Source organism: Garra rufa, chromosome 2 (genome assembly GCF_049309525.1).
Source record: "Garra rufa chromosome 2, GarRuf1.0, whole genome shotgun sequence".
NCBI lineage: Eukaryota > Metazoa > Chordata > Actinopteri > Cypriniformes > Cyprinidae > Garra > Garra rufa.
The window spans coordinates 64740125-64766775 of NC_133362.1; the positions used below are offsets into that span (position 1 = coordinate 64740125).

The 26651-nt window shown below is 40.2% G+C and overlaps 1 protein-coding gene and 1 pseudogene across 1 annotated transcript; one reads left to right on the plus strand and one right to left on the minus strand.

Moving 5' to 3' along the window:
* LOC141326042 (uncharacterized) overlaps nt 1-26651 on the plus strand; it is a 312593-nt pseudogene that overhangs the window by 109093 nt on the left and 176849 nt on the right.
* LOC141325765 (uncharacterized) lies at nt 7876-10012 on the minus strand. The gene is made up of 3 exons (XM_073834501.1): nt 10002-10012; nt 9398-9664; nt 7876-9280 (listed from the first exon to the last, which is right to left on the minus strand). The coding sequence occupies exons 1-3, from the start codon at nt 10010-10012 to the stop codon at nt 7876-7878; spliced, it is 1683 nt and encodes a 560-aa protein (XP_073690602.1).

Below are 26651 nucleotides of genomic sequence, written 5' to 3' on the forward strand. Positions count from 1 at the left end.
TTATTACATTTAACATTAAGTTGGAAGTGTTCAAGTAGATATTATTTAATGTGTTTAGATTAATGTGTAAATCGAAAGTAACACTCTGGAGTAATCGTAAGTTGAACACCCCCATGTTTGTTCTGTAGTGGTTTGCTCTGCTTGTTATTGGACTGTCTTTGAGCGCCCTTTGGAAAAGGCGCTCGGGGGAGAGAGAGAAAGTAAGACGGAGCAACACAGTTTTTTGACCAGAGTTTATTTGTTTTTGTTTATTGTGCGAAACCATCCAGTAAACAGTTGAAATTGAAACAAAGACCCGAGTCTATTCACTGCCCGAAAGATTATAGAAGTGTATCTCTACAACAGTCCCTTTACAATTTTCGATTCAAGCTACATGCTCTAATGCTGTAGTACTTTAATGGTGCCATAGAATGGAAAACTGTATTTACCTTGGCATAGTTGAATAATAACAGTTCAGTACATGGACATGACATATTGTGAGTCTTAAACACCATCGTTTCCTCCTCCTTATATAAATCTGGTGTTTGCAAAAGACCACTAAAAAATAGGTCAATCCTAACATAACACAGACTATTACGCATTAGCCCCGGGATCGTTAATATTTACGCCCCCAACATTTGCATAGCCCAATCATCAGATGACCTCCAGATATGCTATTGCGAAAAAACAAAGCGAGGACAACAAAATACTGGAACACAAGGGAAAAAAACTAAGAAACCTAGGAACAAGGGTAAATGCAGGAACATACTAACATCAATGTAACATTATTGCCGGACGGTGAAACATGGGAAAATAACAAACTTATAAAGGGAGCAAATGAGCTCTAGCAGGTGGGGCGAGTTAACTGATTAATAAAAGCAAGTCCAAATATGGTTATAGAGAAACCAAATTAACCAAAACAACAGGGGCAGACAAAGGGAGAAACCAAAACATAAACATCAACGGGGAAAAAACACTAGGAAAACATACAAAGTCCAATAAACCACAACTGGTGTCTGGGATAAATAATTGTAATTAATTGTAATTAATTATATACTGTACATTTCCCTTTCGAGCTAATTCGCTACAGATGTTCATTTACACTGATTTTTTTTGATCCCCTGCTGATTTTGAATGTTTGCCCACTTGACAAATAAAAGATTGGTCTATAATTAATGGTAGGTTTATTTTGATAGTGAGAGGCAGAATAACAACAAAAAATTCAGAAAAATGCAAAAAATTTATTTGAGTTTTAATGAGTGGAAGAAGTATTTGCTCCCTATCAGTCAGCAAGATTTTTGCCTCCCAGATGTCTTTTATACAGGTCACAAACTGAGATTAGGAGCAAGTTCCCCAAATCTCAGTTTGTTATCTGTATAAAACACACCTGTCTGCAGAAGCAATCAATCAATCAGATTCCAAACTCTTCACCATTGCCAAGACCAAAGAGCTGTCCAAAGATGTCAGGGACAAGATTGTAGACCTACACAAGACTGGGATGGGCTACAAGATCATCGCTAATAGCTTGGTGTGAAAGTGACAACAGTTGGTGCAATCATTTGCAAATGGAAGAATATAAACTGTCACTCTCCCTCAGTCTGGGGCTCCATGCAAGATCTCACCTTGTGGAGTTTCAATGACCTCAAGCCAGGAGAATATCAATCCAGAAAACAATTGGTAACACACTACGCCGTGAAGGACTGAAATCCTGCAGCGCCCACAAGGTCCCCCTGCTCAAGAAAGCACATGCTTATTGGCAAATTTCAGATAGGCCTTTACATGTAAATGATTTAAAGGAGAACTAGGTGGAAGTGTTGTGGTCAGATGAGACCAAAATCAAGTTCTTTGGCATCAGCTCAAATTGCAGTGTTTGAAGGAGGAAGAATGTTGCCTATGACCCCAAGAAAACCATCCCCACTGTTAAATAAGAAGTTGAAAACATTATGCTTTTGGGTTGTTTTTCTGCTTAACCTCCTGGGGGACTCCGGCGACGCAAGTTGCATGTTTTTAAGAGAGGAGCAAAAAGAACCTAAAATGCTCTGTAATTTTTGTTCGTACATATAAGAGTTATAAATAAAACTTTCAGAAGACGAACATTATGTGAGACACGGCGCGAGGAGATATTTACATGAGTAAGTTTTTTCTCTTTCTTTTATTAGCCTACTTGTTAGTTGTTGCTGTGACAATGTGTGCACATTTTACCAGTTAAGACTTTTTGCAAACTATAATTCCTCGCTACAGCAAGTGAAACTTTATGAAGTACGTTTCATTTCATCTTAGCTGCTGATTCAGCGTCTATTCATAGTGTAGGGGGTGGGACGCTTCAGAATCTAGACAGCATTTGATTGGACAGAACGTTTGATGAGAAGCTGAAGTGCACGGGTGATATCATCAAAATCGTTGATTCATATTGGCCGAAGTGACAAGACTGTAACTTTTGAATGCCCATATCTTGTAAACGCGAAATTTGCCATTGTTTTGAAGCACACTAGCTTATAGATAACCTTAAGGCTAATATATTCATACTAAAAGTAAAAAAAAAAAAAAAATTCATTTTGATTTCATGGGGACTTGAATGAAATAAATGTTTTGTGAAAGTTCTTAAGTGCAATTCTCGAAAAATTCTTAAGAATTTCTCAAATATGTTCTCAATAACATCTTAATTTTTTTCTTAAGAAGAAAATGATACATCTTTATCTGAGTGAATACATGGCTGAAAACACACTGATGAACTCACACTTCAAGGATTGTCTTTTTTGCGGTTTCTGTGGATTATTTTAATAATCCTAATAAGCACGCACACTATTTCCGTCACAACCTTGATTGGCGCCCAGCTTCACATTTTTAAAGCGCTGTGTTTTTGAACAGTTACTTTTTAAGCAGTCTGTCTTAAGCTTTGGCGAGCCGTGTTTTATTCATTTTTGTGCTGTTTTTTGCGCCCTCATCCGAATGAACGCTTTCGGTATGTGTGTGTGAGCTGCTACATCAAACACGACCTGCACATTCATATGTGCTAAATACGGCGTATTTCTAGACTAAAGGTTCAATTAAATCTACCTATCTGACTCGTTTTTGTAGAATCGCTACTGAGTTTTGATGTCAGCAAAAAGTAGGGTAATATAAAGACTAATCACTACCGATCATGGTTTACATTATCAATGGTCTTATACACTTATATCATATTACCATTTCCCTGTAGCTCAGTGGTTAGAGCATGGCAGTAACAATGCCAGAGTCATGGGTTCGATCCCAAGTATTGCATGTACTTAAATGTAAAGCAATGTAAGTCGCTTTGGATAAAAGCGTGTGCTAAATGTAAATGTATATTTAAGAATCCACATACATCTTTGGAACTGGGTTTTTGGGAAACAGCTAATCTTTGAACGGTAGGTAACAAAACATATAAACATAGTTGGCTTCTGTTTTTTCTGTTTGGTGTGCTACTCAAACAATTAGATTTTTCTGCAGGGCCATGCCCATGCTGTTCCTCCTTGTGCATAAATAATCATGATGCTCAGCCCTTCGCGAAGCCCCTATTTATAATACATTATGAGGGTATTTCTAAGGCATTATAATGAAAGCATAATGCATTATAATAAACCTTATAATATGTTATATTATCTCATAAATACTCATAACAACAATTATAATACATTAAAATACTTGAGTATTTGAGGTTATAACTTTTAAGATTATGATTATTTATAACACACATATTTATTCTACCTAATTTACAATGGACTATATCATATTACATATATTTTTTTCATTTATATTATATTTTATTTTGATGGTCCCCTTAGTCTATTGACTATATGCATCTTTTCAACTACATGTCAACTAACACTCCTTGGAGTATTAATAGACTTAGGTTAAGGTTAGGCTAGGTAGTAGAAGGTTTACATGCTTGCAAAGTTAATCAGTTTGTCATTTGGGGAACCAAAAATACAGTGTTAGCATATATTTTGCATACTAATTTAAAAATGATTACATAAAAATTACTGTTAGCTGACATGCAGTTGCAGAGTTACTTATAAAAAGCTGTCTAAAGGGTACCATCAAAATAATCAAACTGATAATACTAATGTGTCATATTACACATTTATCTCATCTAATACCTGATCTTATGGCTCTTTGAGAAATATTATTATAATTACTTATAAGTGGTCTTTGTATGCTTTAAGTAAAGTGACATGAGAAACATGGCAAGATATGAGACTTATAATATGTTATAACTATGGAGGAGGTAATCGTACTGTTAAAAGCTATAACCACAAATAAGTAAAACATTATAATGCATTAAGACTGTTCTTATGAATACTCATAATGTCACAAGGAGAGTCAGACTGAGACGTGCGGATCCATTTGCAGCATTTATTAGAATCGTCAACAGGCCAGAATAATCACCAGAAAACAGGAACAACGTAGGTAATCCGGGAAACAGTTCGATAGACAGGGAATGGTCGCAATGGCAGGAAGCAGGAATCGTCAACGGGGTACACAGTCCAGAGTCATACACAGATAATCCAACACAGAGATAACGCTTAGAATTACGACCATAGGAACAATAAGACTTCGCAAGGTGGCTGTGTGTGTGAGTGGCTTAAATGCATGTGGGTAAATGATAAACAGGTGTATGCAGCAATCAGTTCAGTGGGAAACGAGGATCAGCTGTGTGCAGTGATTGGTGCAGTGGCTTATGGGGATTGCAGTCCAGAATGTGTGTGCAAGAGTTCATGATGAGAAGACAGACCAGATACATGACAGAGCCCCTCCCCAAGGAGCGGCTTCCAGACGCTCTAACCACCTAATACAACCTGGAGGGTGGTGGAGCGGAGGCGGAACAGGGGGAGGGATGGAGGGCCAGGTCCATGTAGGGGTACTGGAACCACGAACTGAGGCGGAGCCGACGGAGGGAGAAGCCATGGTGGGGGAAGGGTTGGCTGCTGCATGGGGCCGACCGACGGAGGTGGAGCCGGTGTAGCCCGAGGCGGAACCGGAGAGTCGATGGTCCTAGGTGACACCGAGGATCCGGAGGGCCAAGGCGGAGCCCAAGGCTCTGGCGACCCCGGCGGAGATGGAGGTCCGGAGGTACGCAGCGGAGCCGGAGTGACAGAGGATCGAGGCTGTGCCCACGGGAGGGAGGAGGTCCACAGAGCCGGCAGGACGGAGTGACGAAGCGCAGCCGGAGGAGTAGAGTCCAGAGGCGAAGGTGGGGCGACGACTGACCGGGGCGGAGCCGGAGAGACGATGGAGCCCGGAGGAGCTGGTGGGCCGACGGCCGACAACGGAGACGAGGGAGCACAGAGCCGGGGTGGAGCCGCAGGGTCGGAGGGCCGAGGTGGAGTCCAGGACTCTGAGACTGGAGGTGATGGTGAGGGATCCCTCAGTCTGGACACCGATGGAGACTGGCAGTCCCACGGCAAGTCCTCTGCACCGAAGGTGGGATGTGGGTGAGCAGAGGGACTGTCAGGAGACAGAGGTGGCGGGACTGGAGCAGCAGGGAGGGTGGGTGGGAACAGTCCATGCATGAGCTCCGTGACCAGAACCGGGCAGACAGGAATCTCTGGACGACTGGATGGAACCAGCGGAGTCTCTGGAAGGCTGGGCGGAACCAGCGGAGTCTCTGGAAGGCTGGGCGGAACCAGCGGAGTCTCTGGAAGGCTGGGCGGAACCAGCGGAGGCTCTGGAAGGCAGGGCTGAACCAGCGGAGTCTCTGGAAAGCAGGGCGGAACCAGCGGAGTCTCTGGAAGGCTGGGCGGAACCAGCGGAGTCTCTGGAAGGCTGGGCGGAACCAGCGGAGTCTCTGGAAGGCTGGGCGGAACCAGCGGAGTCTCTGGAAGGCTGGGCGGAACCAGCGGAGTCTCTGGAAGGCTGGGCGGAACCAGCGGAGGCTCTGGAAGGCTGGGCGGAACCAGCGGAGTCTCTGGAAGGCTATCTTGAGGAGCGGGCTCTGGACGACGCTCTTGTGAAGCGGGCTCTTGACGACGCTCTTGAGGAGCGGGCTCTGGACGCCGCTCTTGAGGAGCGGGCTCTGGACGACGCTCTTGTGAAGCGGGCTCTGGACAGCGCTCTTGTGAAGCGGGCTCTGGACGACGCTCTTGTGAAGCGGGCTCTGGACGACGCTCTTGTGAAGCGGGCTCTGGAGAACTGGACGACCCCAGCGGAGATTCAGGAGGGCTGGGCGTCTCCAGCGGAGACTCTGGAAGAGGAGGCTCTAAGCGAGCGGTCACTGGAGGGCGCTCTGGCGGCGCAGTCACTGGAGGGCGCTCTGGCGGCGCAGTCACTGGAGGGCGCTCTGGCGGCGCAGTCTCTGATTTGATGGTAGCCATTTTGTGCCATGGCTGTGGGAGGGGGCCCATCTTGAGAGCAGACTCTGGAAGGGCAGCCATTTTGCGAACAGAGTCTAGAAGGGAGGTCATCTTGTCAAGAGACTCTAGAAGGGAGGCCATCTTGCTTACAGACTCATGCGGGTCCATATTGTGATGCTGGAGAATAAAGCTGCTAGATCCTTGTAGTGGCGAAGTCTTCTGTCACAAGGAGAGTCAGACTGAGACGTGCGGATCCATTTGCAGCATTTATTAGAATCGTCAACAGGCCAGAATAATCACCAGAAAACAGGAACAACGTAGGTAATCCGGGAAACAGTTCGATGGACAGGGAATGGTCGCAATGGCAGGAAGCAGGAATCGTCAACGGGGTACACAGTCCAGAGTCATACACAGATAATCCAACACAGAGATAACGCTTAGAATTACGACCATAGGAACAATAAGACTTCGCAAGGTGGCTGTGTGTGTGAGTGGCTTAAATGCATGTGGGTAAATGATAAACAGGTGTATGCAGCAATCAGTTCAGTGGGAAACGAGGATCAGCTGTGTGCAGTGATTGGTGCAGTGGCTTATGGGGATTGCAGTCCAGAATGTGTGTGCAAGAGTTCATGATGAGAAGACAGACCAGATACATGACACATAAGATGATACAAGATATTATACGTTTTTTTATGATGCATTATTAATGTATTATAATGCCTTAAGAATACCGTTATAATGTATTATAAATACAGGCTTCATAGAAAGTGTTACCAAAGTTTTGTTTATAACTTTAATAAGATGTTGTAATGTGAGTATTATACATAATATCAACTTTTCAATTACTGCCACCATTCATTTACCACCAAACTTGAAATATCTTACGTTTACTAGCTCTATCTACCAAAAGGGATATAACTGCATCGATTAAAACTCCAATGATTACATAAAACACATCAAGCATATAAAAAGGTGTGTAACACATTATTTGTGAATATATTTGCTCTAATAGCAATGGTAATAAAGGATTGTCCTTTTAAAAAAAACATTGAGTTCTTGTGTTCTCCAAATGTAGATAAAGACGGTGAGTTTGGAATGTGTAAGAGATGTCCTGAGGTCAAGAAAGTTACATTGTGCAGATCCTGAGCTTCATAGGCTGGGGAGTGTCAATGTAAATCTGTCTTCCTGGTTTATTCGATTCTCAATTTGTGTGTAGCTGGTCACGAGATAACACTGAACGCTCTGAGTCCAGATGAGTCCTGTTGATTGAGTTTTAACCGTTTTGATTAGGACCAGGCCTTGACAGGAAGCCGGTCCAGACAATTGGCGTCATGTGATGGCCGTGGACCAATTTTATGGTTTGCAGATGACTGAAAAAAAAGACTCTTTAGATTCTTCTTGGAATGTGGTGATTCCGGGAGGCCCCACAATAAGTTTAACAATAAATCAGCCACCTAAACGTTTAATGTGTTTTAAATATAAAATAAAAATTATAGAGTAAAAGAGTATTAATAATGGAAATAATCATATCTTCTTGTAAGTCAACACACTTATTTTCCTTGGCAGAGAAATATCAGTTCTGCTTTTAATCTTGTAATTTGAGATTTGTTTGTGATTTAGTGACAGATTTGTTCCCTTTTTGCCCAGTGTAATCCTTCACATAATGTAAAGCTCCCTTATTTTTCTGCTGTTCTCCAGTTCTCTTCAGATCCTCCAGGTTCTTGATCCATTCATCTCTTTTCTCCTCCTTTATTCTGGGAATCAAGAAATCCAGATGCTGAAGAGTGGAAGCACTGTCTGCTTTTAATGAGATCTTAGACAGACTGACAATGCTGATATACGCTTCATGCAGCAGGAAGGACTTTACATCTTTCATCTTCTCCAGATCACTTTTCAGATTTTTTTCTATTTCCACCTTATTATTAGACTCTTTCATGCTGTTTTCATGCTTCTTTTTAGTATTCTTATATATTTCTTTGTCAAAGCTTGTTATAGTTTGGTCACTAGTGTTCATACGTTCATACTCCTGTTTAAGATCATCAAATGTCATTTTAATTTCCTTTGTCTTGATCACATATTTTTTGTTCTCTTTAACATGTTTGCTGTAATGACACTTTCCTGTGCATACTGTGCAGTGATCCTTACTCATGACTGAACACCATTTGGGATCATTCACCCACGAGCAGTCCCATTCATGACAATTTTCCTCACAGACGTTGCAGCAGGTTGCCATACTGTTCCAAAACCATTCATTTTTAATGGGGACCTTTTCTTTGTAAGCTCTTTTGACTGTAAATTGAAAGTTTTGACATTTCTGAATGATGTCTCTGTTTTGTCTGAGTGCCTCCTGAATCTGAATCAGTTCTTCGTTTTTTAACTCATTCTCAAAGATTTTCTCCTTCAGATTAGAGACACAGGCCTCAGGTTTTCTTCGTTCTTTCATAACATCTAATGTCATTTTAACACTTTTTCTGTTCTTTTCTTCCAGAAGTGTTAAGAACTCAGTCATGCTTTTCTTTCCCATATCCCATGATGATCTGTATGCATGTTCATACTGTTTGTCTCTTTTCTCTTTCTGTCGGTTGTTGAATAGGAAGTGAACAGGTTTACTCTTCCCATCTCTTCTGCAGGGAATCTCTGCTTTCTTAATGGCATTGAGAGCATTTGTTGGAGGAAGTCCATCTGAATGTGTGAGTAGAAACACTATGTTGTTCTCTATATCTCTACCAAACAGAGACAGAACTGAGTGAAATATGTAATGCTCTTTTCTGGAGAGACGATTCTGAGTTGCCTTCATCACAAAGCAAACCGCATCAATATAATGAATCCCATCTGTATCTGAAAATAATCTGATCAAATACTCAGAAATCTCTCTGTCTTTCTCGTGTCCTTCAGTGTGTCCATATCCTGGAGTGTCAATGATGGTCAGAGATGTTGGGTTTTCTTCAACAAAAACCTCATAAACAGTGACTGCAGATGTCTGGGATATTGAATTATCTACATTATCTTGTTTTCCTTCTTTTTCTTCTTCTTCTTCTTCTTCTTCTTCTTCTTCTTTCTCTTCCTCTTCCTCATGTTTCTCTTTTTCTTCTTTCTCTCCTTTATTCTCCTCAGTTTCTTCTGTTATCTGATAAAACTCTTCATCCTCAAACTTTACTCCCAGTAAGTAGTTGATCATGGTGTTGATCATGGTGGTTTTCCCAGCACCGGTTTCTCCCACCATCAGTATGACTTTGTTTTGTTTATTTCTTTTTTTCTGTCCATATGTCAATCGATTAACCTTTGTCTCAGTTTCATTAATCTGTTTTCTTTCTGTGTTCAGACGGTAAATCGCTGGAGGACCCGGAATCAACAGTGTGGCATTAGGGTGTGATCTGCAAAATAGTATTATAAATCACATTTTTTATAGCCTTTGACTCAGATTGTTTTTTTATTGTTTCTTTAGATGAAAGGAATGTTTCCTTTACAATATAAGGTGTCAAAGAGTTTACAAGTGGTAAAAAAAATGTATCAGATAATTTGAAGAATTTTATAAACACTTTGCACACTAGACTTTTCAAACATCAGTACAAGTAAGACAAACATTCATCAAGACTCAGCATATGAATCTCAACAATGGTAACAATGAACAAAAAGCTTCATGCTGCAGTGTATTCTGGATGCACCAATCAAAACACATGTTGATTGTCACCATTGTTAAGATTCACATACAGATTCCTCATGTCTATGTGTGCCGTAAAGAAAACCTTTTTATGGACAATGTTTTTATAAAATTGTTTATATGATCCACAAAAAAAAAAAAAAAAACTAAAAAAACTAAAGAAACACAGGGCTGCTATATTCAAGAATGTAAAATGTAACAATCAGTGAATCAAACCACTGTATTATTATTATTATTATTTATTATTATTATTATTTTTCCCATCAAACAGCCTGCATCACCTGATCACATATTCTCCTGGTTTTCTTTGCTGCAATAATGTGTTTTGTAAACAGAATTACAATAGCCAGAGAGAAGAAAAAAAATATTATAAAGTCAAGAGTAAACAGCGCAGCTAAAGAAAACAATGATAGTAACCTTTAAATGAAATTCAATAAAATATGAAAATAAACTTCTCTTAATTCCCAATAAGAACTTTTATATGAGAGAAATAAAGTCAAACTGGTTAGTAATGAAGTCAAGTTAATTAAGACAGTGAAGCTGGTAAAGCTGTTGAGTTGTTGAATCCTCCTCTACTGAGATCTTGAGATATTCCATGTTTTATTTTAGTTGATTTCATTTAAGGCTGTTACTGAAACCCAGTTGTACTTATTGTTTTACTTCATTGATTGTGCTTGTTAACAGCAAGTGTTCATCACTACTGCTTAATCATCCATTAATTATCTCTTTCACTTAAACACCGCTTCAGTGTTACTTTTAACACTCTGTAGTGTGGACCCATATAGACACAGAAGCAGTATTAATTTGACACCAGGGATTTTTCTGTATAGAGACCTGACACTAGATTCTGTCCAGAGATACTGTCCACCTTGCATTTGCATTGATTTAATAAATCTATAAACAGCAATTCTGAAACATAGAGCACACTTAATCAGATCAGTACTTGTCAATAAATATCTCATGTTTTCTCTTGCCATAACAAATGTAACAGGCTGGTCTAAGCTGCTCAGAACAGGGAGACCAGCTAGGTCTGCGAGCCGGGACTCGAAAAAAAGAACGGCCAAAGCACAACAACACTACTGTACATGTCGACGCGCTGCCCGTGGGACCATCAGTACCACACATTGGTTATTAAACTTAATGGGGAGGAGAACCTCAGTTTACAATAAAATAAAAGTCTATCTACTGGCACCGTCTCCATATATGTTTTATTGTTCTGGAAATGACAGGTTTCACTACTCCCTTGTCATTGGTCAGCTGTCAAAAAAATGTTAAGTCATTTTAGTCATTTATTCAGCCAACATGTGTTTGTGTAGGAAAGTTCCCCTTCGGGAACGTCGAGCTGCGTCAAAAGCTTTGGGAACGCCTTCAGCGTGACCACGCTCTGAAACATGTGTCTAGTCCGTCCAATAGGAAAGCGCGCTGTGACGTCACGGATGGGGTGACGTCATGAACCAGGAAACTATAATGCACATGCGGTGAATGCTTTTATTTGAGTACTGAGTTAGATAAGAAAAAGCAATAATGGGCGATCGCAAGAGTTTCAAGCGTTGTGTTCCTCCATGCCAAAGATACATCACGGCCGAGGACACACACACGCTTTGCGTTTCTTGCTTGGGGGCGAGGCATGCCCAGTCAGCCTTTGAGGAGGCTGACTGTGTGCACTGTTTGCGGCTTCCTCTCCGCACGCTTCGCTCCCGGAGGTCTCTTTTCGAGGAAGGAGCCCTCGCCAGTGTTCCCCGCTATCTCTCCAGGACCCAGCGCCCTCATCTACCTGTGGGCTGAGGCCCCTTCTTTCCTGCACTATCAGCAGCAAATTTTCTGGGCTACTTTTGCCCTTATTTTCAGTGAGCTGAGGCTCCCTCTATCCTGCTTTACCAGCAGTAGTTACTCCGGGCTACTTTCGCCCTTATTTATCTATGAGCTGAGGCTCCCTCTATCCTGCTTTACCAGCAGTAGTTACTCCGGGCTACTTTCGCCCTTATTTATCAATGAGCTGAGGCTCCTTCTATCCTGCTTTTTCAGCAGTAATCATTCCGGGCTACTTTCGCCCTTATTTATCTATGAGCTGTGGCTCCCTCTGTCCTGCTTTACCAGCAGTAATTACTCCGGGCTACTTTCGCCCTTATTTATCAATGAGCTGAGGCTCCTTCTATCCTGCTTGATCAGCAGTAATTACCTCGGGCTACTTTCGCCCTTATTTATCTATGAGCTGTGGCTCCCTTTATCCTGCTGTACCAGCAGTTATCACTCCGGGCTACTTTCGCCCCTATTTATCAACGAGCTGAGGCTCCTTCCATCCTGACTTTTCAGCAGTAATCATCCCGGGCTACTTTCGCCCTTATTTTTCAGTGAGCGAAGGCTCCCTTTTCTCGCCGGGCTACTTTTGCCCTTGGGCCAAGGCCCTTCTCTACTCTGCCTTTCGGGCATCACCTCTCAGGCTACTTTCGCCTTTTTCTCCTGCCTATTCGGCAGCCATTACTGAGCATGCATGACCCCTTTTTCCTGCTTCACATTCAGCAGGTCTTTGAAATTCTGGTGGCGTGGGTATTTCATTCCCAAAGCGTTTGACGCAGCTCGACGTTCCCGAAGGGGAACGCCTCGGGTTTCGCATGAAACCCTAGTTCCTTGAGGGAACGAGACGCTGCGTCGCCTTCCACAATTTTGGCATCCCTGCAGCGCTCCTGGTGGCAGAAGCTGCCGGCTGCATTCACCGCATGTGCTTTATAGTTTCCTGGTTCACGACATCACCCCGTCCGTGACGTCACAGCGCGCTTTCCTATTGGACGGATTAGACACATGTTTCAGAGCGTGGTCACGCTGAAGGCGTTCCCAAAGCATTTGACGCAGCGTCTCATTCCCTCGAGGAACTAGGGTTTCATACGAAACCCGAGGCGATTTTTAATCAGTGTTTCTAGTGGTTTTCTGAAGTAATAATATATTGTTTTTAATTTTGTAATGTTTTATTTGCTTAAGGTGATAGGTAAATCAAGATATATTTACCTACATATTGAAACACTGTTGAGGCTGACAAATTCACATGAAAAAAGTGAGTTTGAAGTGGATAATTTGGAATAGCAGTTGATAATTTAATGTTCTTAAAATTCTGAGTGTTTTTCCGTCTCAACATGTACTGCATACTACTCAGTAGTTCCATTTAATTCACATCATTTCTTGTCATATCCATTTCCTGTGAAGTAATCCTGAATGAAGGTCAAAGGTTGACATGAAGGTAACCAAACAGCTACACATTTTTACCTCTAACTGTTGCAGTCTGTCAGTCATATAATGAAAGTCAATGGGCACAAAATCTTTGAGAGTTAAAAAAACACAGGATAGAGTCTGGTTGGAGTGACACCATGTAAAGATTTAGAGTTGCTGAGCTCCTCATGAGGAACTTAAAATTTTGTTTATATCGCACTTATTTATAAACATTATTTTGCCAGATCTGCCTTTATTTTATATTGCGTGCCAAATAGTCGGAGTATAGTTGTTTTGAACAAAGTTCAAGATCAACAAGAGCCGGAGGCAGCCACAGAGAGGTAGAAGCTGCTAGCCATCATGCTAATGCTAGTTCCAAACTGCATTCGGCTTCAAAGAAACAGTCTCAATGAGTGACAACATGTTCTTCAAGCAATTAATTAATTAAAAGAGGACTTGATTTCAAAAATAGAAGAAGAGGCCGCTGCTCAATCAAAAGAACTCTGCAGTCAAATTGGATGGAGCTACTCAGTGCCATTGAGCAGGTTAATGCTAGAGTGGAAGCAGCGGAGGAGCGGGTGACCGGACTGGAGTCTGCATTGGGAGGCTATTCAGACTCTAATACTACATTGGAAAAGGAGTTTAATGTCATGAAAAAGGAGCTGGCCCTGCTGAGAGAACGGAGTGAAGACCTTGACCTTCAAATCTTTGCATTACAGGAGTTAAAGAGGGACGAGAGCACGGGGAACGTATATCTGAGTTTGTAGCTGGCCTCCTGAAAGATGCCCTGAACCTTGAGAAGATTCCACTTTTGGACCGGGATCATCACACTCTTCGCAGCAAATCAGTTAACGACAATGAACCTTTCTCCATTCTATGGTACCTTTAAGTCCAAAGATAAGTGATGATCGTGCACATACCAGCGGTTAGCGATTGGTTGGGCTGCAGGACAATAATTATGTAGTGTAAATTCAGGATCACATTATGCAAATTTGTCATAATCTCAGACTTCAAAGTCTAAGTTAAATGTCTAGGAAGTTCGGTATGAATGACATTTAATATAATGTGATTTCCCTGTTCTACTTTTAATTATAGTATAATATATTCACTGTGTATTCATACATGTTAAGTTCAGGTATCTTACACCCCCTTTTCTCCTGGACAGGAAGTTACTCCCCTTAATGTCACAAATGGAGTATGGCAGCATTGTTATTTCAGAACATAGTCCAGTATCACTAAAGCTTTGTTTGGTAATGTTCTCCCCAAATGTATATGGCGTTTTAACTGAAGACATTTGGCAGATGACGATTTTGTAAAATTCATAGATGCTCAAATTGATTTCTTTCTTGAGACAAATGCATCCCCAGAAATAATTTATAGCATCCTATTGGATACTTTGAAAGCGTATTTGTGGGGACAAATAATTTCATATCAAGCAAGTGCAAATAAAAATGAATCAAAGCATATTACAGAAATTATGAATAAAATAAATACAGGGTGACTAATTATGAACATGGCGAATGAGCTGGCAGGTTTTTGTGTTATCAATTGAAACAATCTGCAGCAGCTGGTTTTTATAAGAGCAATCAGAAACAGTGATGGCAACATTATTACTGATCAACAGGGAATTAATGATCAGTTTAAATCTTTTTATGAACTCTTTACAGTTCGAGGTGAGCGATTCTAAACAAATAGAGGATTTTTATTGTCATTTAGAAATGCCATCCCTCGGGGATTCAGATAAATCTACTTTAGAAGGCAATATAACAGTTTTTGAGATTGATAATGCAATACATTTTAAGAAATTAAAATCTGGAAAAGCCCCAGATCCTGACGGCTATCTGGCCAAATTAGCACCTCTGTTGTGTAAGGTATTTAAGGAGGCCCTTGTTTCTAATTATCTCCCCCTATCCATGACACAGACTGTTATATCGGTCCTTCTTAAAAAGGATAAGGATCCATTAAAGTGTGAATCTTATCGTCCGATCAGTTTACTTTTATGTGATTATAAAATCTTAGCTAAAGTGCTGACGATCAGAATCGAGCCATTCATTAAAAAGGTTATTCATCCAGATCAAACTGGTTTTATTGCTGGGAAGCAGTTATCTTACAATCGCATATTTAATGTTATCTACTAACCCAAAATAATATTAATCCAGAGATCCTAATATCTTTAGATGCAAACAAAGCATTTGATAGAATTGAATATGTGGATCTACTCGCAACACTTAGAAGGTTTGGCTTTGGCCCCGTGTTCTGTTCTTAGATCAAAATTCTGAATACTAGGCCCCAAGCATCCATTTGAACAAGTAACATAACTTCTAAGTGCTTTCCACTCTCTAGAGGGACAAGGCAGGGTTACCCAACTGGGTTGCCAGGCATTATATGACAGACAGACTGCAACGGTTTGAGTGAAAAATCATTGTTTGTGTTCTACTGAAGAAACAAAGTCACCTACATCTTGGATGCCCTGGGGCTAAGCAGATAAAGATCATATTTTCATTTTTGGCTGAACTATCCCTTTAACATCTTTAAGGCTAACAAAATGCACTGAATGCACTTTTAAGAATGTTTAATTTGTAATTTGTATATATTGGGCTGGATTTATTTGCTACTAAGGGCATGCTATAATTGCTAAAATTGTTAAAATGCTAAAATGTCTGCATAATGAATAGTCCATTAATGATACAGAAAACATTGTAAATCTACAGAATGTTGCTTTTGAGTTTAAGAAAATTGTATCCAATATTTTTACAGTAATTTCTTCATACTGCAGAGCACCAATGGTGATTGTCACCTTTGTTGAGATTCATAAGCTGATCCTTAATGTTTGTGTTTGTTTGATACTGTGGACCATATTTTTCTGTGCACACTGTGTTTTTAACATTGTTAATCTCCTTTTTTTGTTGTTGTTGTAAATTGAAGTTTTCACAAATGTAAACTGTAATGTGTATTTAATCAATTGTATGTCAGTTGCAACACAAACCTTTTGAAATCTTCAGGATGGTTAGACTCAGAGTTGCTCTTCATTCTGTCCTTGCTCAGCATTGTTGCATTTGTCTCTGTAAGATGTGTGCAGTTTACATATGTAAGTCAAAATTAAGAAAACATTCAATTACTCATGGTCTGAAAGAAAGAACCATTGAAACGGGTCTGTGTACATCTGTGTTCATTCTAACGTGACAAGAAAAGTAAAAAACAACTGGTGTCTTATTTTTAAATGTGAATACTTTAACATCATACATTAGGATGTATACTTATTTACTAGGGCTGTCCCCGACTATGAATTTTCATAGTCGAATCAGAATTTTCGAATCTTTCTATAGTCGACCGATAGTCGAATCATCTAGGCTTATGTGTGTGTGTGAATGGGTTGGGAGGGGCACGACACTATAGTCAGCAGGAGGGTAAAACAGTTTTTATTTTATTTTACACACTGCACACAGCAACAACTTTTAATAAAGCGACCAAAACTGCCTGCCAACCGACAGACGAACTTATTTAGGTTTAAATAAAAACACAGAATGCGTCTTTTAGTTCTAAAAACGCGAGGCGCACAGCACTGCCTTTTTTGCTAAGCAACGACCGAAACAGCTGTCCTGTCAGTCAAATCAAAGGATTATAGCGCGAACGCTCTAAAATCTTATTTTTTTGCTGTTAAGTAAACTGTCATATTAGCAGAAACCCTAAATAATACAGCTCCTGGTTACCCACGATAGACACCAAAGGTTTCTCCTCCATTTCTTGCAGTCTCCGGACTTTTGAAGTAACAGTAAACTTTCGCCATCACAACAGAAGGCCCGCCTCTCCATTCATTTGATTGGACAATGGAACGCGAATGACGTTGGGCGTTTTTCCGCTCAGAGTTGATTTTTTTTTTTTTCAACTTCAGGCGCTCGGAGCGCTCCTACAAAAATGCGAGGCGCGGGGGGCGCATAAACAGAGCGCAGAACGCTCACTGCCAAGAAAATCATTCAAAAGAGGCGCCTCCAATTGCAAAAACGCGTTCGGTGTGATCGCCGCCTAATCCCCGCCGTCAAGATGGTCCGCATCTCATCATGGATCAGGGCAAGTGAAAATTAAATCTGTCACAGGGGTGGTTAGATTTATTCACAAACACATTAAAAATATTTATTGAACGCTTCTTTCTTTTCACTTTTGTTTTTACTGCACTATCATAATCAAAGGCTGTATATAACGTAATATAACCGTACAAAACCAGTAGTTCTGTGTGCAATTAGACATTGAGCACCCCCATATTGCCAAAATGGTATGATGCTCGTTTCACCCGCGAAGATTCGACTGTGAGATCGGTGGTCGAATCAGGCTCCGCATATCGATGCATCGAATCTTCGACTATTCGGGGACAGCCCTATTATTTACTATAGCTAATTTTAGTTCTGAATTTGTTCTGGAGAAGGTTTTATTCTAGCTAAGTGAGAGCAAAACAATAAGTAGTCACATATATGATTAAATAAAGACAATCCTATTGTACACAATCTGTTGCTCCAAAGTAAATCACTTCAATACATTTTAGATTAAATAACCTGGTTTTTGATAGTTTTTTATATGAATTATGAATTATTATCAAGGGCCTTAAATCGGCCAACTGAAGTGGCTCAAAAGGAGGGCCCAATAAGGCCATATGGACCATGGACAAGTCCCACATCAGCACCATCTGAGAATGTAGCAGATTCAGTCTCCGAGCTCCCCTCAGGAACTTAACGACAAGGTCATTCCAGCCTACTGTTGGGCCAGAAAAGAGCAATATTTACCACTGTAGCATGCATGTAACACAGTTTGCAATGTGTGTGACACACAACCGCTTGTGTGTGAACAATCAGCAGCTAGGCTAATTTTCTTCTCGGTTTCTGGCCAAAAGATGGGCATCCCAATATAACTAGGAATTACACAAGCCTCAGCCTGGATCCAGCCCTTATAAAGATCTGAGATGACCAAACTCATGAAAATAGATGATGCTAACCCTTCCAAAAACCTCAGATGATGCCAACCTTGAACCAACATACAAATCTATCAAATCTTTCGACAAGTTTAATCGCAACATATAATCATTGCTGCTAATCCATTGCTGTAAGAAAACATGTCATTAACTAACTGGATGATTTTTTCTGTACATTTCTGCCATATGGACATCACCTTTACATAGTCACTACTGATAAGCTACTCCTAAATGTAATGTAGAAAGTTTGATTTTCTGTTAAGCTGCTTTGCAATGATTTGTATCATGAAACATGCTATACAAATAAATTTAAATTGAATTTAACTGTACTTTATTTTGATCAATAATTCACTCTTACTGCGTCTGCTAAGATGCTATGGGGAAAATTTTTTTTTCTCTGAGGCCTCTGAAGCCTTTTTCAATAACCCAGTGTAACTGCACGGCCATTGGTTTGTGCAGTAAATAAATAAATGGCTTGGTGGCAGAGGAACTTGGTGTCGAGTGAGCCCACGCCGGCTTCCTTGGCATCACAGCAGGCTCCGCAGGCATCTTCTTGATCTGTGGGAAAAGATGAGGAAGGGGCCGTCATGCTGGAGCCGGGGCAGCCCCAAAGCTGCCTCTGTTTTGCCTCCAAGCACCCTGTTCGATTCTGGGTGCCAACAGCAATGTGTTTGTGAGAAACACTGTTCTGAACCCTGAGTCTGTTCAAACTGCCCACTCAACCGTTCACTGTTATAGTGAGAGAAAAAACACAAACATTCTCGAAAGGAAAGAAAAAGTCCTTTGCACCGTTTGCAAACAGTGAGCCCATGCTGGGCGATCAGCTGTTCAAAACAATCTAACCTCTTGCCACATGGGCCGAGGGTGTCAAGATGGGTTTTGGGAATAATAGAAAAAGGCTGTACACTTCAATTCGCTTGAAGACCCCCACGTTTCAGTGGAGTGATCTCCACTCAGGGCAAAGATGCAGATGTCTTCTGCAACGGGATGAGGAACCTGCTGGCGAACAGTCCCCGCCCTCCCCCTAGCTCAGAGCAAGTCAGACTTCTACAGCCGCTATTTCCTCATCCACAAGGATGGCGGCCTAAGATGCCTGAACCACACCTCATGAGAACACCATTCAGAATGAATACATTGAAGCAGATCCTCTTGCAAGTGCACCTAGGGGGCTGGTTTTGTTCGCTGTAACCTGAAGATTCATTGATTCGTTTTTAATTCATTGCACAGACCAATGGCCGTGCAGATACACTGTTATTGAAAAAGGCTTCAGTCTCAGAGAAAAATTAGTTTTCCCGTAGCGTCTTAACAAACACAGTACTCATTCCCGTATCTCAGGGAGCTGAGGTTACGTCAGTAACCGAGTACGTTTTAACTTCTAAGACAGGAAACTGTTACTCCACAATTAATGGTATATGAAACATAATCTAAGCAAAACCATAATTTAAAACTGTAAAGCTTTTGCCAAAAAAAAAAATATATATATATCCTGCCATGTGTTCCTTTACGTGTGTTCAACTTAAAGGGATAGTTCAGCCAAAAATTAAAATGTGATGTTTATCTGCTTACCCCCAATGCATCCAAGATGTAGGTGACTTTGTTTCCTCAGAAAAACACAAACAAAGATTTTTAATGAAAACCCGTGCAGTCTGCCAGCCTTATCATGGACGTGAATGGGCACCAAACCTTTAAAAGTAAACAAAAACATGCACAGACAAATCCAAATTACACCCTGCTACTCGTGATGATACATTGATGTCTTAAGACACAAAACAATCATTTTTTGTGAGAAACTGAACAGTATTTATATAATTTTTTTACCTTTGATACACAGCCACGTCCATCTGTCCTGAGCACGAGTTTTGCATCAGTCACGTCACATGTGCACGTGCTCTGGTGTAGAATACGCAAACGCCGAAAGGGAAAATCAGTGAAAAGTCCTGGATGAGTTTTCTTTTAGCTTTAATTCGGTTTAAACAATCAGGATACACGCAAGTAATTACCATTTTGAATAGCCGCTATACCCACAATCTCTGTGCACTGTGTAAACAATGAGTGTCGTATATATGCGATAGATCACTTCCGGTGTTTGCGTATTCTACGCCAGAGCTCGTACACATGTGACGTGACTGATGCCAAACTCGTGCTCAGGACAGATGGACGTGGCTGTGTATCAAAGGTAAAAAATTATATAAATACTGTTCAGTTTCTCACAAAAACCGATCGTTTCGTGTCTTAGGACATCAATGTATCGTCACGAGTCGCAGGGTGTAATTTGGATTTGTCTGTGCATGTTTTTGTTTACTTTTAAAGGTTTGTTGCCCATCCATGTTCATGATAAGGCTGGCAGACTGCACCGGTTTTCATTATCGTTTGTGTTTTTCTGAGGAACACCTACATCTTAGGGAAACATAAGCAGATAAACATAAAATTTTCCTTTTTGGGTGAACTATCCCTTTAATGTAGCACTGCACAGAGTGATCCAATTCCGACTTAAAATTTAATTCGACTTAAGATGGTACCGATGCCATGTAACTGTGACGTGTGGCATCAAAGTATCACATTAGTGATTAGTGATTAGAAATTTTGTCTCACTTGAGACAGCGCAGACAGCATGTGACTGTCACGAGTGGAATCAAAGTACAGCGATAGCGATCATCTGAAAATATCAATCATGTTTGATATTCTCCGACTGGAGGGAATCAATGTCTGAAGCTAAAAATTCGGAGTCTGTCACCATCATACACTAGAGGGCCAGATCATTAAAACACATTTCAAAGGAAGCCGGCACGACAACCACATCACCTTGGTAAATGTCTTTACTGAGTGTTCTTAGGGAATATTTGCAATTGTAAGGAGTGAAATTATCTCCTCATGGCTGTAAGGAGTGAAATTATCTCCTCATGGAATTAAAATACAGTACAAACAGATGGCATGCAACAAAACAATAAAACTAAGGGATCTTCAAAGAAGACCAAACAACCCCACCATGACCTACCCCCTTTTCTACTTTGAATTCCCCGCCTCTCACACCCACACCTTTCTCCCTAAAAGCTTTTGCTTAAAGTCACATGTTGAAGATGCACATGATACTCATGTTATATCTTGTGAATGTATTGTTCTTTCCCCTTCATGTTTGGAATCATTCTAATGGTCTTTGTGCGATTGGTAAAATGGTCTCAATTTCATAGCAGTCACATATACTGTAAGAAAGATTGAAAACTTCCATAGAATTGGGTTTGCTGCTAGGGGTGTGTTTTTTTTCCTTAGGGGCAGATGGGAATCTCCACCCAGGCGTGACCCTGGGTTGCGAGAACTCCTGACAAACCAAAAGGTCTCAGTGTTTTTACAACTGATTGAATGATTTGTTTGTTTTGGTCTGGACTATATAAGGCATGTAATGAAACACCACTTTGGGATTTTCGAAGCCAGAACCCCCGCACTGTATGCCAGAGTCTCTGGAGCTAAACCTCCAGGTCTCTCTCATGCTGCGGTGTGTCTCTCTGATAGTCAGGTATGCATTTTCCATTCTTAGATACATCCTTGATTCATTGAGGCTATGTATTTATCTAATTTGAAATTGAATTGGATTCTCATTGGTTAATTGTGTAATTGGCATGAAACATTTTTACCTGACAAATAAAATGTTATATTTGATTTATTCTGACAATCTCCGGCAATCATTATAACTAGTAAATCATGTGGAGGTCGATGTGACCAGAAAATCTATGGCCAGGATATGACAAACTGAAGGCTCGGGAATGGGTGATAGCAGTAGACACATCCTCTGAAGACCTCCTGATTTCTGCTTATCACTGATATTAAGAAGTTGTGTATGAGTAAGACTAAGTAAACTAGACTCTTTGTAAAAGCGAGCAGTAGGCAGGTGGCAAAGAGGATATTAGTCCTCTACAACCTCTGATTAGTAATTAGGCTGGCGAGTTTGTGTTATATGATCCACGTAACGGCCGTCGTGTGACATAAAGCGACATTGGGTCCTTGATGAACGGATAATTGAAAATATGGAATGTCTAGCATGATCAAATATTTAAATTAATTCATAATCGATATTTGTGATCACCTTTGATTGGAAATACAGTCTAAATTTAATGATCATCTGAAATTGGAGTCAGATTAGTACGGAGCCAAATTAAAATTGAAACTAAATCTTGAAGCGCTGTAAAAGATCTTCAACCAGATCGCTGGACTTCGCTTTCGGGCCAGTGAATCAATCCTTTCATAATTATTCACATGCAACTGAATTAGCCTAGCCTGGCAAGCCAGACCCACATAAATGTAGGGTCTGGGCACTCTCCATAGACAGGGCTCAACCGGAGGGGTGGGATAAACGGTTGTCTTTCAAACTCCTCTCCACGCAATAGGATAGCGCTACAACCAATCAGAGACGTAGTCGGTCAGGTGACGTAGTCAGAGCGACGAAGATTTTTAACAAAAATCAGTGCACTGTGCAGTCTGTCAGCTAAATAATAGACATAGATGGGCACTAAACCTTTAAAAGTAAACAAAAACATGCACAGACAAATCCAAATTACACCCTGCAGCTCGTGACGATACATTGATGTCCTAAGACACGAAACGATCGGTTTTTGCAAGAAAATGAACAGTATTTATATAATTTTCTTTTTACCTTTGATACACACCCACGTCCATCTGTCATGAGCACGAGTTTAGCATATCTATGATTCGACTCGTCACATGTGAACGCGCTTTGATGTAGTATACGCAAACACCGAAAGGGGAAATATGTAAAAAAAAGTCCAGGATGAGTTTGTGCAAGCAAACGTAATCTTTTTCAGCTTTAAATGGGTTTGAACAACCAGGACAAGCGCAAGTAATTACCATTTTGAATAGCCGCTATATCCACAATCTCTTGTGCTGTGTAAACAATGAGTGTCGTATACACGCCACAGATCGCTTCCGGTGTTTGCGTATTCTACACCACAGCGCATTCAGATGCAACGAGCTCCTGCTCAGGACACATGGACGTGGCTGTGTATCAAAAGTAAAAAAATATATAAATACTGTTCAGTTTTCCACGCTTAATTCACGGAACCAGGAATTCATGTCTGACGGAACTTATGGTCGCAGGTCAGTCGTCATCATGTTAAGCCCGCCCACCGACTCGTGATTGGCCCGGTACATCTTGGATTTTTCGGAAATTTAAGTGAATTGAGAGTAACTAGACTGACCTTGGAAGCAAATGTAATATGCTGCCGCTAGGGGCGCTTCTAGATTCTAGGCTAGAATTAGCCATTAATTTGGTGGAATATTGTGATTTTGATTTGGGTCTTGGTGATTGCCTAGTTATTTTTTGGTTATTGATGTTTTAATCTAGTAAGGCTACTTGTGTAGCATTGATGAAGTGTTAACGTTAAAGCCCTGCAATCTATGTGCCGGGGCTCAGCCCCGGACAGCCCCAGCCCACTTTAAACCCTGCATGTAAGTAATCCTAAATCAAACCCTAATCCTAACCCTAACTATATAGTAAGTACATGTAGTTAATTAATATTACTCAGTATTTAATTGTCCAATTACACTATAAAAAGAAAACCTTAAAATAAAATGCAGATGGAAACATTAACAACTAAAAATGACAATCTCTTTTAATACACATTTGTATTTAAATTATATATAAAAGTTGGCAATCCACATATTGTTGTTGGAGTCCTTTACATCAATTTTTATGTTAACTTATTAACAAAACCACCTGAAAACTTTAATTACTTAAAAATCTTTACCTTTCAGAATGTAATATTACTTCAACTGTAACAACTGTTAATGTAAATTCAGCTCACCTGGAATCTGTAACAGCTGTCGGATTCAACCTCACAGAAGATCTCAACTGTTCTCTGCTGAAGAAATAAAAACTTTTTCAAAATTACATTTGCTAGTTTTTATTTATAAAACATATAAATACCTGTACACACCTGGAGTCTGTGCAGAGTGTCTGGCGGAATGCTGTTCAGCTGAAATACTGCTCTATTTAATGAAAAATTTAGTCCCTCCCAACCAAATCCAATTGGTGAGTATGGAACAAATGTCCATACTGTGGTGCTTTCAGAAGAAGTTATTCATTTAGCAGACACTTTTATCCAAAATTACTTACAAAAGAGGAAAACAAGTGATTCATCACAAGGAGGCAATAACGTGAAGTGCTAATACAATTTCAAACTAAGCGTATTGTTAGAACATGGTGGATATAAAAGTGCATAGTGGATTTGCATAGAAAAAGATTACAGGTTTTAAAAAAAGATATGCTTTCAATAGCATTGATCGACATGTCTGAACATCTGATTTGTCTAGCAAACTAGGATGAGTATCACATACATGTAACAACCACCACCTCTTCATGGATACATGAAAAAATGTAAGAAATGATCATCACTTTATAACCACTTAAATAAATAATGGACTGATTTTGTCACAATTGTATGTTTTTGTGTCTTTGTAAATAAGCAAATGTAGAAGAAATACATGCAAATATCACATTTTTGGAAATCGCATTTTTCAAATATATCAATAAGGTTTAGGGTTATGATACACAATATATAGTTGTGTATTACAATATATAGTTATATAGTATGTTACTGTCACACCAGGCCAGCAGAGGGAGCCTTGCCTATGAAGGTATTTTTGGTGCAAAACTACTGAACACATGTGAGAGCGGAATGTGTAGCTGTAGAGCACACCCACACATGTGTATCAATAAATTTGAAGTCACAGAGAATTTTTTTTTAGGAGTTGTAAACTTGTAGATTTTTTTCCTCTCCTACAAACACAACACAACAGTTACACCTTCACACATTCTTCACTGCAGGTGCACAAATCATATTCTACGAATCACACATGAAGAAAGTCATACGCTCACATTTTTTGTACAGTTGCTGCAGTGAATATGGTGCAAAACACATTCACACACCCGTATCAAAAATGTGTACTACTACTTACCAACTTAGACGACCAGCACACATATTAAAACTACTTAAACAAATGTATAATGGTGAATGATTGCAGGGGGAAGATGAGAAAAAAGCATACCTTTATTGGTCCTTCACATCGCCAGCGCGAGGAGATGGTCACGTTTTTTTTTTCCGTTTTCTCGGTCGCGCGCCGACGGCTCAAACGAGCTCTTCTGATTGGCCGAAAATTCTCTGCTCTCTGAACAGGGCCTGCCGCTGCCTCACAGATGCACAAATAACTTTTGCTCCACATTTCCAGGAGTATATGGTGCAAAAGTGAGAGCGCGTGGAACTTGCCATCTGAAGGAGAAAAATCTGCGTTTGAGACTCGTAGCAGCAGATTCAAGCAGTTGTAGTAATTGCACTTGCGATTATGTTAGAAAACTATCCAAGAAAAGTAATGCATTTGTGACCAGATATTCTACAAGTTTGCAACTCTCATTGTATGGATTCACATATTAATTTGCGGGTGTGTAAAATTTGTCCGTGACTTCACATTTTTGATACGGGTGTGTGAATGCGTTTTGCACCATATTCACTGCAGCAACTGTACAAAAAATGTGAGCGATTGAGTTTCTTCATGTGTGATTCGTAGAATATGATTTGTGAACCTGCAGTGAAGAATGTGTGAAGGTGTAACTGTTGTGTTGTGTTTTTAGGAGAGGAAAAAAATCTACAAGTTTACAACTCCTAAAAAAAAATTCTCTGTGACTTCAAATTTATTGATACACATGTGTGGGTGTGCTCTACAGCTACACATTCCGCTCTCACATGTGTTCAGTAGTTTTGCACCAAAAATACCTTCATACTTGACCCTCACTGACTGTTGCTGCTCCCTCTGCTGCTTCGCTGGTTACTTCCTGTTTGTCAGCCTTAAAAGCAAGCTGAAGACACAGACTCACCGCGAAGTATTGTTTTGCTCCAGCGGACTCTACCAAGCGTTTTTCCTTGCTCCCAGGTTTTCCTAGTTTCCTTGTTGTTTTTCCCTAACCCTAGCCATAGTTCTGTTTTTGTTTTCTCAGTCTTAGCCATAGTTCCCTAGTTTCTTGTTTTCATTTCATTTGTTTACTTTGGACTGCTCACCTGGATTTTGACCCACGCTTGTTTATTGGATTACGCTATTGGATTATCTTTGCTGTTGTTGTTTGCTGGTGTTTTCGACCCTGACTGTTCGACCACGATCTGTTTTAATAAAGCCTAGCATTTGGATCCTCACTCTTAGTCGTCCCGCTTGTTACAGTTACACAATATATAGTTGTAACATACCCATAAAACATAAGCTTAGTAATACTATACAGTATTTATATGGTTAATGGTTAATAATTTGTTAGAATTTGTTAAGCATAAGAACATTACCTAACTAGTGTATGTTAGTTTTTTTTTAAATAGGTTTGGTACTATTTTCATAAGTAAAGTGTGCATTTTCAAATCTCTTAGTACAAAACTTTAAACTGATCACATTTGTAACACCACTAGTCATTCTTTCAAATCTGATGTCATGATTTCATTGTTTTTGGACATATTTTCATTCCACTTAATCATTGTTTCAGAACACAAGATCA